Source organism: Lepidochelys kempii, chromosome 2 (assembly GCF_965140265.1).
Source record: "Lepidochelys kempii isolate rLepKem1 chromosome 2, rLepKem1.hap2, whole genome shotgun sequence".
NCBI classification, from domain to species: Eukaryota; Metazoa; Chordata; order Testudines; family Cheloniidae; genus Lepidochelys; species Lepidochelys kempii.
In genome coordinates, this window is record NC_133257.1 from 208,829,453 (window position 1) to 208,844,585 (window position 15,133).

The window sequence follows — 15,133 nt, forward strand, 5'->3', positions numbered from 1 at the left end:
CACACACCCCTCTTTAGGTCAGGACCCCTTCAGTTACAACACTGAAATTTCAGATTTAAATAGCTGAAATCATGAAATTTACTATTTTAAAAATCCTATGACCATGAAATTGACCAAAATGGACTGTGAATTTGATAGGGCCCTAATTATGACAACAGACAAGGGGAAGCAAGAATGTCTTTGCTCAGTAAGGAGGGCATGCAGCTCTGGAGTTGGTGCATTTTGAATCAAATTGCACCATTGGCTGTGTACCTTCCCAGCCTTCAGAACAGCTTGGCAGATCAACTAGGCAGACAGTTCTCAGACAACTAGTGGTACAGTACATCTTTCACAAGTAGGGATTCCCAGAAGTAGATGTTTGCCCAGACCATGACAAGTGTTAGGCATTCTGTTTCAGAGCGGGGGCGTCAGCTCAATGGCCCGTGACAGATGCTTTTTTCACCCCTGGACACTGGGACCGATCTATGCTTTTCTGCTGATCCCCACGATACAGAGGATTCTTCAGAACTAAGGCAAAAGGCAGGACTGAGGATTAGGATAGCCCTGGCATGAGCCAGGCAGTTCTGGTATTTGGATCTGATGAATCTCTCAACATAGCCACCAAGCACATGACTTGCTGTGGCTGACATGGTCTCACCGAATAATAGTCAGATCCGGCATCCAGACCCAACCTCCTTACATCTGGTAGCCTCGAAAGAAGCTGCCCAGCTGGAGTTCAGAACAATCTGATCCACAGCAGAAAAGCCTCCGCTGGACTTATTTAAAGCAAAGTGGAGGAGTTATTCCAGTTGGACATTTCAGCACCCGCTTTCTCTCCTGACAACACCCATTTCAGCAATTATGGACCATCTATTAGCCCTGAAACAAGTTTGACTTTCTATCAGCTCCATGCAGCAGCAATAGCTGCACTTACAATATGACCCTGAATAGGAGTGTATATTCCCACCCTACAGTGGTAGGGTTCCTTAAGAACCCTCATTCATGTATTTCTCCCAGTTCAGGAGCTCCCTCCCCCTTGGGACCTCAATATACTATTAGCAGGCTTGTTGGATTCTCCCCTCCCCTTCCCCCTTGAGCCAAAGCTATTTCAGAATTCTGGGTGAACCTATTCACTCATCTCCCAGTATTCTTCCCCAGGCCTCGCTCCACCTCCAGGGAAGCAAAACTTCACCCACTTGATGGAGTGAAGGGCACTGTTTCTTTACAGTGATGGGACAAAGCCATACAGAAACATACCTAGACTGTTTGTAGCCTTTGTAGAGAGGGTCCTTTCAGGCTAGGTAAGTGGGTCTCCAACTGCATAAGGCCGTGTTATGAGTTAGCCAGGCTAGAGCCAGCCCCCTAAGCACATTAGAGCTCATTTCACTAGAGCTCGTGCAGACTCTGCTGCCTGCTTGAAGAATATCCCTATTTCTGAAATCTGTAAGGCAGCTACAGGAAACGCAGTCCACATCTTTAAAAGACGCTATTCTTTTGTAGCTGTGTCCAGATGGAATTCCTGCTTTGGTAGGGATATCTTGCACTCACTTGTTTAGGTAGCACTCCTACTACCCACCTCTGAGCAGAGACAACTGCTTCCTATGGACGATCACTCAAAAGAATGGTTACTTACCTTAGAGTACCTGTGGGCCTTTGAGATGTGTTGTCTGTATGGATTCCACGAACTGCCCTCCTTCCCCGCTGCTACAGAAACCTACTCCTCTGGGATTCTGTATTGGCAAAGAAACTGAAGGATGGTTGGATCCACTCCACCCTTTATGCACACGGGTGGGGAAAATGCAAGGATATCTAAGGCATGGAGGCTCCCCCAACGGACACTGCTGCCTGAAAGAATCTGATCACATGCATAGCAAGAGTGGAACCTGTGTGAATAACGCTACTTGAAGAACCAGAGGTACAGTAATGTAACTTTATTTTTAATATGAAATACTTTAGTGTACTGCCAATTTATTAACCCAGCTTTGAAGTCAGTGGAGGCATGCCAGTTTACACCAGCTGAAGATTTGGCCCATGGGCAATGTTCTATGCTACACATTGTAACAACTTGTAGAATGTTTGCATTCTAAGAGTTAACGTTCTCTTTGCGAGTCAGTGTGTCCAGCTAGATGGAGCTATAAAGGCGTTTGCTTCCTTTCCTGCCTCTTTTTTGGCAACTTCTCTTCCACCCCCCTCACTCCCCCAATTTGTATATGAATTGTAGGGCAAAAGTAAGTTTCACATTATGAATTTTGGAGAAGTAAATGTGGAATGTGTGTACAAAGTTGTTCTAAATTGTACATCTTTATAAACTCCATCTGTACATTCCAGAAGGTGGGTAACATGTTTAATACATATGGATGGTTACAGCTTTCTGCAGTGATTTTAACGAACTAGAGCAGCTGTATGGCTGAGCAACCAAACATTAATTAATGATAAAGTTACTAATTGATATTTACTGTCTTGGTTCTGACTAAACAAGCTGTATTTAATACAGTTATTCTAATGTCAGTATATAAAACCAATAGTATCAATAGATATAGTGTATTCAGTTTTCTTCCCACTCCATAAGTAAAAAGGACTAAAGAAAGGCAACAAGCTTATTACTATAGAGGGATAGAAGAGACTTTCATATGAAGATGGATTTAAGGCTTGTATTGCTTGGTTTAGAGAGGAGCTGAGCAAGAGGAAACATGAAAGAAGAGTATAAAATAGGTGATAGAGATTATCTAGGCCCTTCCAATTAACCTTTCTCATAATACTAGAATAAAGGGGACACACAATGAAATTGCAAAGGAAGCAATTTAAAATGGATTTTAAAAGAAATGTTTTATGAAACTTCTAAATTAGCCTGGGGAACTTGTTCCTGCAAGAGTCTACTGAGGGTAAAAAGCTTACTGGGACCCAAAAAAGGCTTAGGCACTTGTATAAATAAGAAGTTCCTCTGTAGTTATTCTAGATAGGATAAGAGTATTATCAACCAACCACCAACTCATTTTAGTGTTAGGAAGAAACTTCCCCCATAAGCGTGTTACTGCATAATTGGCCTTTATGGGGGATTTACATGTTCTGAGGCATGTGATACTGGTTGCCGTTGGAGACCAGTAATAGAATAGCAGACTACATCAGCTATTGGTGGATATAGCATGGTAATTCTTATGCAGCAGAGGCATATAGTCAAAAGGATACTAAGGACTATCATTCAAGATCCTCATAATTGAGTCAGACCAATGGTCCATCTAGGCCAGTATCCTGTCTTCTGACAGTGGCCAATGCCAGGTGCTTCAAAGGTAATGTAAAAGGTAATTCATTGAGTAATCCATTCCCTGTTCAGAGGTTAGAGATGCCCAGAGCATGGGGCTGCATCCCTGACCGTCTTGGCTAATAGCTATCGATGGACCTATCTTCCATGAACTTATCGAATTCTTTTTTGAACCATATTATAGCTTCTCAGCATCCCCTGGCAATAAATTCCACAGGTTGACTGTGTGGTGTGAAGAAGTACTACTTTGGTTTTTAAACCTGCTGCTTATCAATTTCATTGGGTGACCCCTGGTTCTTTCCTTATTCAATTTCTCCACGCCAGTTACAATTTTATAGACCTTTATGACATCCACACTTAGTCATCTCTTTTCCAAGCTGAAAAGTCCAAGTCTTTATAATCTCTCCACATATGGAAGTTGTTCAATACCTTTAATCATAGGAATATGAACATTAGTCAGCTCTTCAGATAACATCTGGTGAAATTTGCCCCTTTCTTTAAAATCTTCCTAACATTTAAACTATTTGTGGTTTGTTCCTTGTTTTGCTGAGTCGGAAATGGGGAGAACATTAAAGGCAGATGATGTGCTATTCAATTTACTACTCTGACATAACTGGTTTCAAGTGTTTAAACCTTTTTAAATCTACTTTTTAGCAAACCTAGTTCTTGTTGGGTTTTTCTTCTGTATTTGGCTTTCTGTTGCTAGTAGCTGCTAGTCAGCTCACTCCCTTATTCAGATTTTCACATATCTATAAGGGGTGGTATTAAATAAAAAATGTGCATATCTTTGTTGACTCATATATTTGTGACACCTTTGGTGCATATAATCTTCACCAGCTTCTGAACCTGGTCCTTTGCATCTGGATGCCATAATGTATCTTCACCACAATAATAGATTGTCTTTGTATTAATCATTCATTTCTGTTTCTTTGGAACAGGCAGACAGCATGACAAACCAGAACTCATTGCGAATTGGAAGTAGCTTACAGTTTTCCTGTCCAAGTAGTGAGTCCAAGATTCCACCTTGGCTGCAGTCTTCTGAGGATATGGAAAAATGCTCAAAAGGTTATGTTATTTGAAGGAACTTCAAACTATTGGGTTATTTCAGATTTCCTGACTGTACCTGGAATTGACTGACTCTGTAAGGGCTGTCCTCGTGTAGTGTTTACGTCTGAAAATGATGGTGGTAGCTTTTTTTTTAAGTGAATGATGTCCACATTTATAGGAATAGTCATTTTCGAGTACTTCCATTTCTGGGCAGCCAACATGAGACCTCTTAAAGAGGCCTGACTTTTTCAGAAAGTTTTGGGCATCAATCTTCCGATGATCAGGCTTTGAGGTGTCTCAAACGAGGCACCCAGAAATTGAAGCATCCAAAATTACTAGCCATTTTTGAAAATCTGGGCCTTCGTGGACATCACAAGTGCCAGCCATATTTACAGTCCAAGAGCTTGAGGTTCTTTTGAAGTTATTTCCCTGTAGAACAAAAATACATCAGGAGCAGTTTAAGCTTGCCCAATCAATATGCCTCTATCCTGACCTAGAAGGACCCACATCTAGGGGTGAGAAGATAGTACAGTCTCCAAGCCTGTGGCATCATTGCCCTCTCCATTAAGGGGGCTGACTAATGCCAAACTGTGGTAACAATCTTTGTGCTGCTGACACCAATCTGTTACAAACTAGACTGCAAAGACAAGGTGAATCAAAGTAAGACTTTAACTCTGAGGTGGGCAAACAACGGCCCACAGGCCACATCTGGCCCACAGGACCGTTCTGCCCGGCCCTTGAGCTCCCAGCCGGGGAGGCTAGCCCCCAGTCCCTCCCCTGCTGTCCCCCTTCCCCCGCAGCCTCAGCTCACCGTGCCACCAGCGCTCTGGGCTGCAAGCTCCTGCCAGGCAGCGCGGCTGCCAGTCCTCATAGAATCATAGAATATTGGGGTTGGAAGGGACCTCAGGAGGTCATCTAGTCCAACCCCCTGCTCGAAGCAGGACCAATCCCCAACTAAATCATCCCAGCCAGGGCTTTGTCAAGCCTGACCTTAAAAACTTCTAAGGAAGGAGATTCTACCACCTCCCTAGGTAACGCATTCCAGTGTTTCACCACCCTCCTAGTGAAAACGTTTTTCCTAATATCCAACCTAAATCTCCCTCGCTGCAACTTGAGACCATTACTCCTTGTTCTGTCATCTGCTACCACTGAGAACAGTCTAGATCCATCCTCTTTGGAACCCCCTCTCAGGTAGTTGAAAGCAGCTATCAAATCCCCATTCTGAGTGGCATGGTAAGGGGGTGGGGCGTGGGGGGGGTTGGATGAGGGGCAGGGATTCCCGGGGGGCAGTCAGGGGACAGGGGTGTGGATGGGGTCGAGGCAGTCAGGGAGCAGGAGGGGTTGGATAGGGCTGGGAGGTCCCAGGAGGGGGCAGTCAGGGAGGGTTGGATGGGTTGGAGGTTCTGAGGGGGGCAGATGGGGGTGGGGGCCAGGCTGTTTGGGGAGGCACAGCCTTCCCTACCCGGCCTGCCATACAGTTTTGGAACCCCAATGTGGCCCTGGGGCCAAAAAGTTTGCCCACCCCTACTTTAACTGCATGTAAAAAATTACATCCCATGTCTCCATTTCTTGGGAGAAACTGGAAGTATTTTCTCTTTCAAAACAGATCTCTCGTATTGTCACACATATTTAATGGAAATGAGCCAGCTGTTACAGAGCATGGAAGTTCTCCACAGGACATGTTCAGCACCTGCTATAAATGCCATGCAGGTCAGTTGTGAAAATTATTACGTCAGGGAAGTGGGAGGGGTGTCAAGGTGTTGTTTCTTCTTAGCAGTATTGTTTTATGACACCTACCATTATTCTTGTTCCCTGTGTTGTTAAAAGGGGGTACCTTTTGAAAGTCCAAAAAAGGAAAAAAGAATTCACAGGAGGTGGCGGCCTAGAGTTATTGGGAAAGATGCTAAAGGAATGTTGCAGGTAACTGGAACAGCCTCTTTCCTGCCCTAACCCAACTTTCTCAAAATACTAACCTGCTTATTGATCCTTTCTTGCTCTATCGCTTTTAAGGACATTTGAATCCTTCTAAATGAAGTAATATGTAAGATTGGATTTCACAGTGACTGACATCCATAGCAAAAATCCCATTGATTTAAAAGTGGCCAAGATTTCACACACGGTCTCAACTGACCCTCTGTTTCTGGGCCCAGAAGCCATTGCAAATCTTACAGTGCTGTTTAACTATCTGTTTACCTAATGGCTTCCAGAAATCATGTTGTTGGGGAGTAATAAGTTTAAACCATGGTACAACAATATTCTCTCCAGCACTCCCCAGACCAAAAATAATGTTTCCACTAAATTTTTGCCAAATCTCCAAGTTTGAAACCTTTGAGCATGTTCTTTCCTATTCTTTGGTTTGCCAAATGTACTATCCATGCAAAAAACCATTGCTGATCAACAGCAGTTCTTCCCATGCTGTTGTCTAAGGCCTGATTGTACATTGTCTGCAATGTAAATGTAAAACTTTGTCTTGTCATATTTTACCAATTGTAAATGTCCTCCATGTAGGTACCTACAGTATTTTCTGCCCCCATGCGACTGCATGCTTCCAATCCTAATTTATCTACAATAGATTTTGGGGAAGAGAAAAATTACTCTGATGGCTCTGAAACATCAGAATTTTCTAAAATGCAAGAAGACTTGTGTCACGTTGCACATAAAGGTGAGTGAGATTCTATGTGTTTCTTGTATGGCTATGTGAAGTGTCAGCTAAAATAATAATGTGATACCTGAGCCTGGCTTATGTGAAAATAAGTCCTGGATAACGTCACTTCCCATCCCCCTGCTTCCCAGGATGTGACAGGCACTGAAATGCGGTGGGCTCAGGTCATCAAAATAGTAGCTTAACTGTTGAATTATTTTCTTTTCTTCAGAATTTTAGATTTGGAGCCAGAGTACAGTCTGAGCCCTGTCCAAGTCCAGAAAATGTTGTGGTTTCACAGTTAGAGCCCTGTGCAATGCAAAATGTGGATCCCACATCTGATCTGCAATCTGTGGCTATAAAGTGAATATCTGCAGATTTGCAGGGCTCTACATGTAATACATAAATTGAAACTCATTTTGTGTATACTTTTTTTAAAAGTTGATTCTTTTTAAATAGACTTCAGTTTTCCTTTAGCTGCTTTTCAGTTCATAGTACACTCCAGTGGTCTCTTTTCAAGGGCAGAACCCCATCAAACCCAGAGACCTCAGAGTAATAAGCCAGTTTGAATGGAATTGTTGGAATTTCCACTCCCCGTTGAATGATGGCGGCCTGCCTTTCCACCCAGTTTTGTGTGTAATCACTCAAGACTCTGTTATCCTGGGAAGAAGCAGTTGTTCTAAAATCAGTTTCTATAAATGCAGCAGTATATTGCTCCTGTGTGTGTGAGCGAGAGAGTGCCAACTCTCTCGCTCATGTGCGTGTTTTCTCTCGCTTGCGTGTGCACACACACAGTAGGCATTCAGGATGGTTTCAGTATTTCAGAGCTAACATTTGTTTGTGATGCAAAGGTTGCTATGGTAGTAACCTATTTTTAGTGAATACCGAAGAGTAAAATCTCATGGTAAGCAACCACTAGTTCAAGCTGCCACTGAACAGCCGTCTCTGCAAAAGCTCTTTTTTCCATAGCTATGCTTTGCTAACATGAAATAGCCAGCCAGCCAGTCTTTCTCTCTCTCTCTTTTCTCCCCCCACATCCCCACCCCACCATCTACTGTCACACCCTAGCAGTATCTTTTTATTTGGAGGGTGGGGGGAGTAAGGAGAGTCCTAGTAAATAAGGCTGTTATGAACAGGAAATAAAATGACTTTTTTTTTTTGAAGCATTCCACCATTCTCAGTGGTTTGAGCATTGGCTTGCTAAAGCCAGGGTTGTGAGTTCAATCCTTGAGGTGGCCATTTGGGTCAAAAATTGGGGATTGGTCCTGCTTTGAGCAGGGGGTTGGACTAGATGACCTCCTGAGGTCCCTTCCAACCCTGATATTCTATGATTCTGTGATTAATAAGGACATCTCACAGAAAACCCACTTTCGCTGGCTATGCAGCAATGTTATCATAAACATTCCTCATTTGTTTTTCCCCTGTGGTGGAGGTATGTTTTAGATACTGTACTTACATAAGTGAACTCTCTTACCATTGAGCTTTGCAAAATCACATGTGGTCAAAATTAGATGTTTTTTTTTTTTTTAAAATGCAGTAGCACCAAATAAGATGTTTTAAGAATCTTCTTCCTTGAGATAATCATGGCAGAAATATTGCTCTCTTAGAAATGAAAATATACATCATGGCTATAGGCTTTACGCTAGAAACCCAAGTGCAATACCTATTTTTTGCTGGGGTGATTGTTGGCTCAGTGTCATTTAATGCCCTTTTGTGAAGGGTATATAATAATTTCTTAATGCTGCTTTATTTCGCGCTGCCTCATCTATACTTCTGAAATAGGAAAATAATATTTTGAATGGAGGAGAGGTTTGTTTTATCTTTTGTGAATTAAACAAAATGTAGCATTTAAAAGGCATAGTCTCTTTAATAAGTCTAAATATGTGCTGATACATCTCCTGGAGAGTAGAGAGAGAGTTTTTTTTTAAGGCATATATTATGTAGTTGGAGATCAGACATGTCGTCATTTCAAAATTAAGAATTTGGGCAGTGAGAGTAAAATCAGCCTTTAGTTTCACATCTGAAGTAATATTTTTTTGAGAGATTACACAAATACACATTCTAGAATGTTATCTAAAATGGTTCTGCCCCTCTGACTCTGAGTATATTCTCAAATAATATTTGAGGAGAGAAGAGTTCCTGTGGGAACTGCACTTGTAAAACTAGCTACAGGTGATATACTTGTCTTTCTGGTGCATTTCTCTAAAACATTTGAGAATGGTATAATGAATAAAAGCTGAGAACCAGAGCATGATGATGACTTACAATGCGGCATTTTAGCATAAGAGCTCAAGAATAGTTCCTACTCCTCGGGGAGTTTAGATACACCAGCTCACATATTTAACTCAATCCCCAGGTGGGTCGGTAGAGGGCCCGTCTATTTTTCCATCTGCCAGAGGTAATCTCAGCTTACCAGTCAAGGTCTGGAATGTGGCCAAAGAGCTAGTACACTTCTCGGTCTGCCCTGCCTGTCTTGCTTTCCCATATCTGGTTCCAAATGTCTACTGGCAGCCACCCTGAACTGTGCCTCAGTTTCCCCAGGTTTGATCCGTCCATTTCATCTGTAGTCTTGGTCACAGCCACCCTGAGCTAAGCCTCAGTTTTCCTAAACTTGGGCTTCAACTTCAGGTGGTGCCTTGGATGCAGCCAACTTTGACCTGTCCCTCAGTTCCCTCCAAAGGTGGTCCTCAGTTATGGCTGTAATCTAAGCCACAGCTGCCCTGAGATGTGCCTCCATTTCCCCAAGAGTGGTGTCAGTTATGGGTGGAGTCTTTGGCCACTGCCACACTGAGCTGTACCTCAGTTTCGCCAGTTTTTGTCACTGGCAGAGATGCTCACCATACTGCATGCCCCCTCCTTGCAGGGGAAGCACTGTGTCCTTTGGCCCTGTCCCTAAGCTCCTTCTCTGAGTTGGATCAAAAGTGTTTTTGATCTGTAGTATTCTGCCTGCTGGGGAGACCCCCCCCCCCACCCTCCAGGCATTCACTGTGCAGTGATGGGGAGAGCCCAGGCAGCCACCCAACCGGTCCCCTCTGCGGTATGGGGAGCCACTCAGTGGCACACCCATTGCCCACTCTGTGGTATGGGGACCTTGGTCAGTACCCACCACTGCAAGAGGCCACTCACCTTTCCTACTCTCGCTCAGCCTGCCCTCCCCCGCTGCACATGCTCTCATGTATGGATGAGGAAAACCCTCCGCCAAAGGAAAACAGCCGCCCTTCTCTGGGTCCTGCAGCTGCCTGTCACTGCTGCTACTGCCCTGTCCGACTGTGGTGTGATCCTGAGGTGACTTCAGCCAGTCCTCCACTGGGACCCTGCTGGTCACCCTGAGGCTCCTCTGGACCCCCAACGCCACATGGTGGGGCCCTGGCAGGCTCCTCTGCCGCCTCCTTGTTGCAGCTGCTACTGATGGGCGATTGAGAGCCTTGTGGTGTCCCCCTTACTGACTAGGAGGGGGAGGTCCCCTTCCTCCTGTGCCTCTGCACCCCCCACTGCCTGGGGTACCCTAGCTCTGCATCCTGTCTCATATGTTTAGGGATCCTCACCCCTCCCAGGCCAATTTGAGGTCCCCCATGTGCTGGGTGGGGAGGATTCCCCACCCGCCCAATCTCACCATGCTGCTGCGTCTGGAATTGATGCTGTTGCTTCCAGCTTGATCCTGGTAAAAGGGCTTTTCTGAGGCTGCATGGGGTATAAATCACCCCATTGAAGGGCGGGGGTCTTAAAAGGGCCAGCACCCCTTTTCTTGACAGCCAGGCAATGACTGCCCACATGGAGGCTGTGCGGCACACATTGTAATACTTCCATTAGGAAATGCAGAATGGCTACGTACAACTTAATGCAGTATTGAAGAAGGCTCATCACCCATGAGTCTTGTAGTTGTTGTATCCTATTAGGTTGACTACAACTTGCTGTTTGATGTTAAAATCCGATGCACCATCTGAGGCACACTGCGCATACGCTAAGAAGATTGCTCTGGTAATCTCATGAGGGTTGGAAATCAGATTTTGCACAGTGCTGTTAGAACACTACAGTCCATTTCTTTTAGACATGTGATAAATTATTCCTCTGCTCTTAGTAACCACTGTAAAATTGTGAGTGGGATTTCATAAATGGCTTCCGTAAGCTTTGCACTGCATATGGCACAAAAAGTAATTAGGAGTATGACTAGAGTATCTTCTCTACATCGTAACTATAGGCAAAGATTTTCAAGTTGGGCACCTAAAATCACTAGTTTCTTTTGTAAATCTTGAGTGCAAGTCTCTGGGACCCAGTACCTGAGTCTGATCCCTTGGTTTTAACTCAAAAGACTCACTGACAGCATAGACAGAGCTGGCTGTACAGCACTATAGGTTTCCTCCCAGTAGGGGCTGAGCACACAGCATTCCCTTTTGATGGTTACTGGGAATTGTGAATTCCCTTTTATGATCAAGCCCCTTTAGGGCTTTTCTTCACTGCAGAGTAAACCTGGGCTCTTACTCGTGTGTTGCCCCAACATCTCTCCCATCCACACATACAAACCTCTAATCTGAGTTGGTGTTTTACACCCCGGCTAACTGGTCCATCCAGTGGTATAGGCTAAAGCCTGGGTTAAGCTTTCACTTGGGATGGTAACCTGTCCACTTTCAGTGAGGACACAGGCTAAGCCAGTCAGGGACTGATTTTTCTCCAGTGCCTCCCACAATTTCCCCCATATACCCAGAAGGACAGACAAATTTTCCCGCGATTCACTGAGCAGTTCAACTTACTGCAGCGCTCAGAACCATGGGATGTGTGCCCAGAAGTCCCAGTGATACATACAGGTGAGTGCAGCACCAGTCTTGACTCAGTAACTTTGCAATATGATCACTCACACCTGAGCTAGGCTGCCCAAGATAACTCTGGGTGCCGACTGCCCAAGATAACTCTGCAGTGAAGACATACTCTTGATAGAACTAGTTGCTTTCCTCTCCATTTACCTTTTCATTTGGCTCTGTCATCCTCACTTCTCACAAATCTTAAGCCCCCATCTACTCTGTGAGCATGTGAATGTATTGTTGCCAACTCTCAGTTATGTGCAAGTCTCATGATATTTGGTCCTACCCCTAAATCTGCAGCTCCTGGAATCAAGTGAATAAGAAAGTACTGTATGAGAATTTCAGCAAAGTTTCTAGCCAACATTGTTGAAGAAAAGCTTGAAAAAAAATGAACCCATGTACCCCCAAAATCTCAAAAACCAGAAAGAAAATGAAAGGATTCCAGAATGTATTACTACTTGAAGTTTTATGCTTTTTAAGCTGATCTCATGAAATTTTTGGGGCCTGACTCATGATTTGTGAACACTTGAGGTTAGCAACACAGAGGTAGGAATGGAAATAGAAGTGTGAAGTTTGCAGAGTATGCAAGTTACCTACTAAACAAATTCAATATCTTGTTGTTTGTTCCATTTAGTTCTTGTAACTTAAATGTAAATATCCCCACACAGATAGATACAGCATGGCCCAAAACCACAGAGCCCTGTTCATGAGCAAACTATTAGCCTATGCACAGTTGGATTGCTTCCCCTGTGAATCAGTTAGCACAGGTTAGCATGTCTCCTTGATTTTTCACTGGAAACGTTACTTATTCAAGGAATGCAGGATAGATCCTCAAGTGTTTGGAGGCTAAAACCATACTGAGGAAGGGAAGCAAGTTAATGTAGCACGTGCAGTTATAATGCTACCATTTATAATAAAGAATCAAAATACTTTGACTCTGAAAATACAGGAGCACAGAGCATTTGTCATATAATAAATACTTAATTTGCAATATTGTGGAAATTGCAGATCCCTCAATATTCAGCTTCTACCCAGGCAATTTTGCCAGCCGTGTGGCTGATGGCGGGAACCCTGGACATCCCAGGCAGCTGGCGGCCAGGGCTCCCATTGTCAACCCCATACAGTGACTGTAATATAGTTTCAGCAAAATGTCTGGTTATCAAAAAATTTAGCAGACATAACATAACACTTGAGGGTTTATATTGTTCCAGCAAATTTGTCTTTTAAAAAAAAGTGTGTCTTCTCTGGCTTTTCCAAATTACCACAATTAATAAAGATCCATTATTACTTTACTTTTTCTATGTCTTGTCCATAACTCAGCAGCAATTATTTGACAATCATCCGCGATCAAAGTAGGGCCTTTATAAGGAGCATTTTTCCTAGTAAAAATCCAGGTCTTAACCTTGGGTAACCTTGCCTATCTTTAGTGCTCTGTCCCCACAAGTCTTATTTCTGTCACTGTATATTAAGCTGCATTGAAATGTTGTTTCACAACTGGTGGCATTTTTCTAACTGTCTACTTTTAAAAAAAATTATTTTAGCTTACGTCACCTTAAAGTCGGCTTTTAGTACAATCTCCGTTGAAAGAGAGAAACTGAAGCAGCTGCTGGAACATGATGCAGCCTCATCTCCATCTGCACAAATAGCTGGGTTGAAGAATGCCTTATCATCCGTAAGTAATATGTCGAGTTCAGTGAAATTCAGAGGGATTGGTTATAACAGTTCATAAGATCTCTCATTCTTCTGTATCTTGGGTTATATATCTTATTAACACTAAAGCAAACAGACTATGTATATGGTGTTTCATATAATCTGCTTATTCCAAACCTTGGAGGTGCGGATGTGCCCCTCAAATTAACAGGACAGTACTGTGCAGAGTTAATCTATCAATCATGTATTTTATTAAGTATTGGAAATACTCTGTTGAATCAGAGCTGCTGTTTGACAGTGATCCAGAGTTACTATTTTCTCTAATTTGGTGCTTCGTACTATACTAACAGTACAAATGGCTGTTGGAAACTGCATAACCCGATGGATCATAGCTGTGAAATTATTCATAATCCTAGCTGTGAAATTATGAAGCCGTGTGGCATTATAAACAGAACGGTCAGAGAACAGATTCTAATTTTAAAATTTCTATTTTATTTTTACCACCAAGGTGTGGGGAGGTTTGTATTACAGCAGTCAGGCATTGGACAACATGCTTTGGCCTAAAGTCATTTCTTGGGCGGCTGAAACCTTTGGCTGCCCCTGCTAAACGAATCGAAATGTAACTAAAAACAGTAGTTCTGCTTTCGCTAATGCTTGTTCATAGTTTTGCATTGATCAACTTTTTTCACTGGATTCTGGTGAAGAAAAGACTGCTATAAAATACAATCCCTGGTCTGGCACCAGCTTAGTCTCAGCAGTCAATTTGAGATTGATTTTGAGATTCCCACTCCCAAGACTGTTGGTGATCAAACTCCCGAGATTCACATTGGTTGATCTTCAGAGAGGGGAGAGTTGTCATTGCCTCCCTCTTAGATTGTAACTTATCTTGCAATCTTCTGGTTGGAGGCGGTGGGGACTCTGCTGTGGGTGAACTGATATAACTTGGTGCACAGCTAGAGTTAGCATAGGTGGTAACTCCATAAGCAGAGATTCTGGAAAGCGAATGGTAAAGAGTTTCTAGCTCATAGCATCTCTACTAGTTCAACTTCTAGCTGCCTCCTCTCTCCACAGAAATCAGAGGCAACTGAAGCTTCTTGCATGCCAGCTGTGTTCATTTGACCACACCTTTCTGTTTGCTTCCCATGAGGCCTGCTTCTGAGAACTAGATAGGTCACAGCTGTACAAGCTGTCATTTTCCAAAGTTATTTTCTTACTACTTTTAAATCAGTAAGGGGAAAAAAATGCTTAGTTTAGGCTCTCTGCACAGAGTGGACAGTCAGTTAGTTGAGTGTGTAACCTTTTCCCAAAAGGCTAAATATTGATCTTCAGATGCTTCCTCTTGGATTCCCCGTGAAAAACTCTCTGCCAGCTCCCATCCCCATCTGTTGCATAATAGGACTAAAAAAAGGGAACGCCACACTGAAAAGAGTGCTCCGTCTGTGAAGCTCTACACTCCTCAGCTCAGAATCCACTGTGAGACCTGTTCTCAGCCTGTAAAGCTAGAGACAGTGATAGTGCAGCAGTAACCTGATCATCCCATGCAGCAGGGAATGTTCAGGAAGAAGCCAGGAGCTTTCTTTGCTGGCATTTGGAAGGGTGGATGTACATCAAGAGTGCAGCAGTTATGATCCAAGTACCAAAACTCTTCCTGGCTAAGATCTGCTTCTTTTTAAATAGAGCTCCAGTCAAAATCCCCACAGTCCTTACCAAGATGTTTAAAGGATTTCTGGGCAGCCTGAGTTAAGTGCTCAGAGTAGCAGG

The 15,133-nt window shown here is 43.4% G+C and overlaps 1 protein-coding gene across 10 annotated transcripts in view; it reads left to right on the plus strand.

Moving 5' to 3' along the window:
• Positions 1–15,133, plus strand: part of OSBPL3 (oxysterol binding protein like 3) — a 138,278-nt gene that overhangs the window by 73,864 nt on the left and 49,281 nt on the right. For all 10 annotated transcript variants that reach the window (XM_073333699.1, XM_073333694.1, XM_073333703.1 and 7 more), the window contains 5 exons: positions 4,177–4,303; positions 5,892–5,995; positions 6,113–6,205; positions 6,794–6,947; positions 13,264–13,394. In XM_073333699.1, the coding sequence (XP_073189800.1) occupies positions 4,177–4,303; positions 5,892–5,995; positions 6,113–6,205; positions 6,794–6,947; positions 13,264–13,394 (609 nt within the window). The remainder of the gene's footprint in view (positions 1–4,176; positions 4,304–5,891; positions 5,996–6,112; positions 6,206–6,793; positions 6,948–13,263; positions 13,395–15,133) is intronic.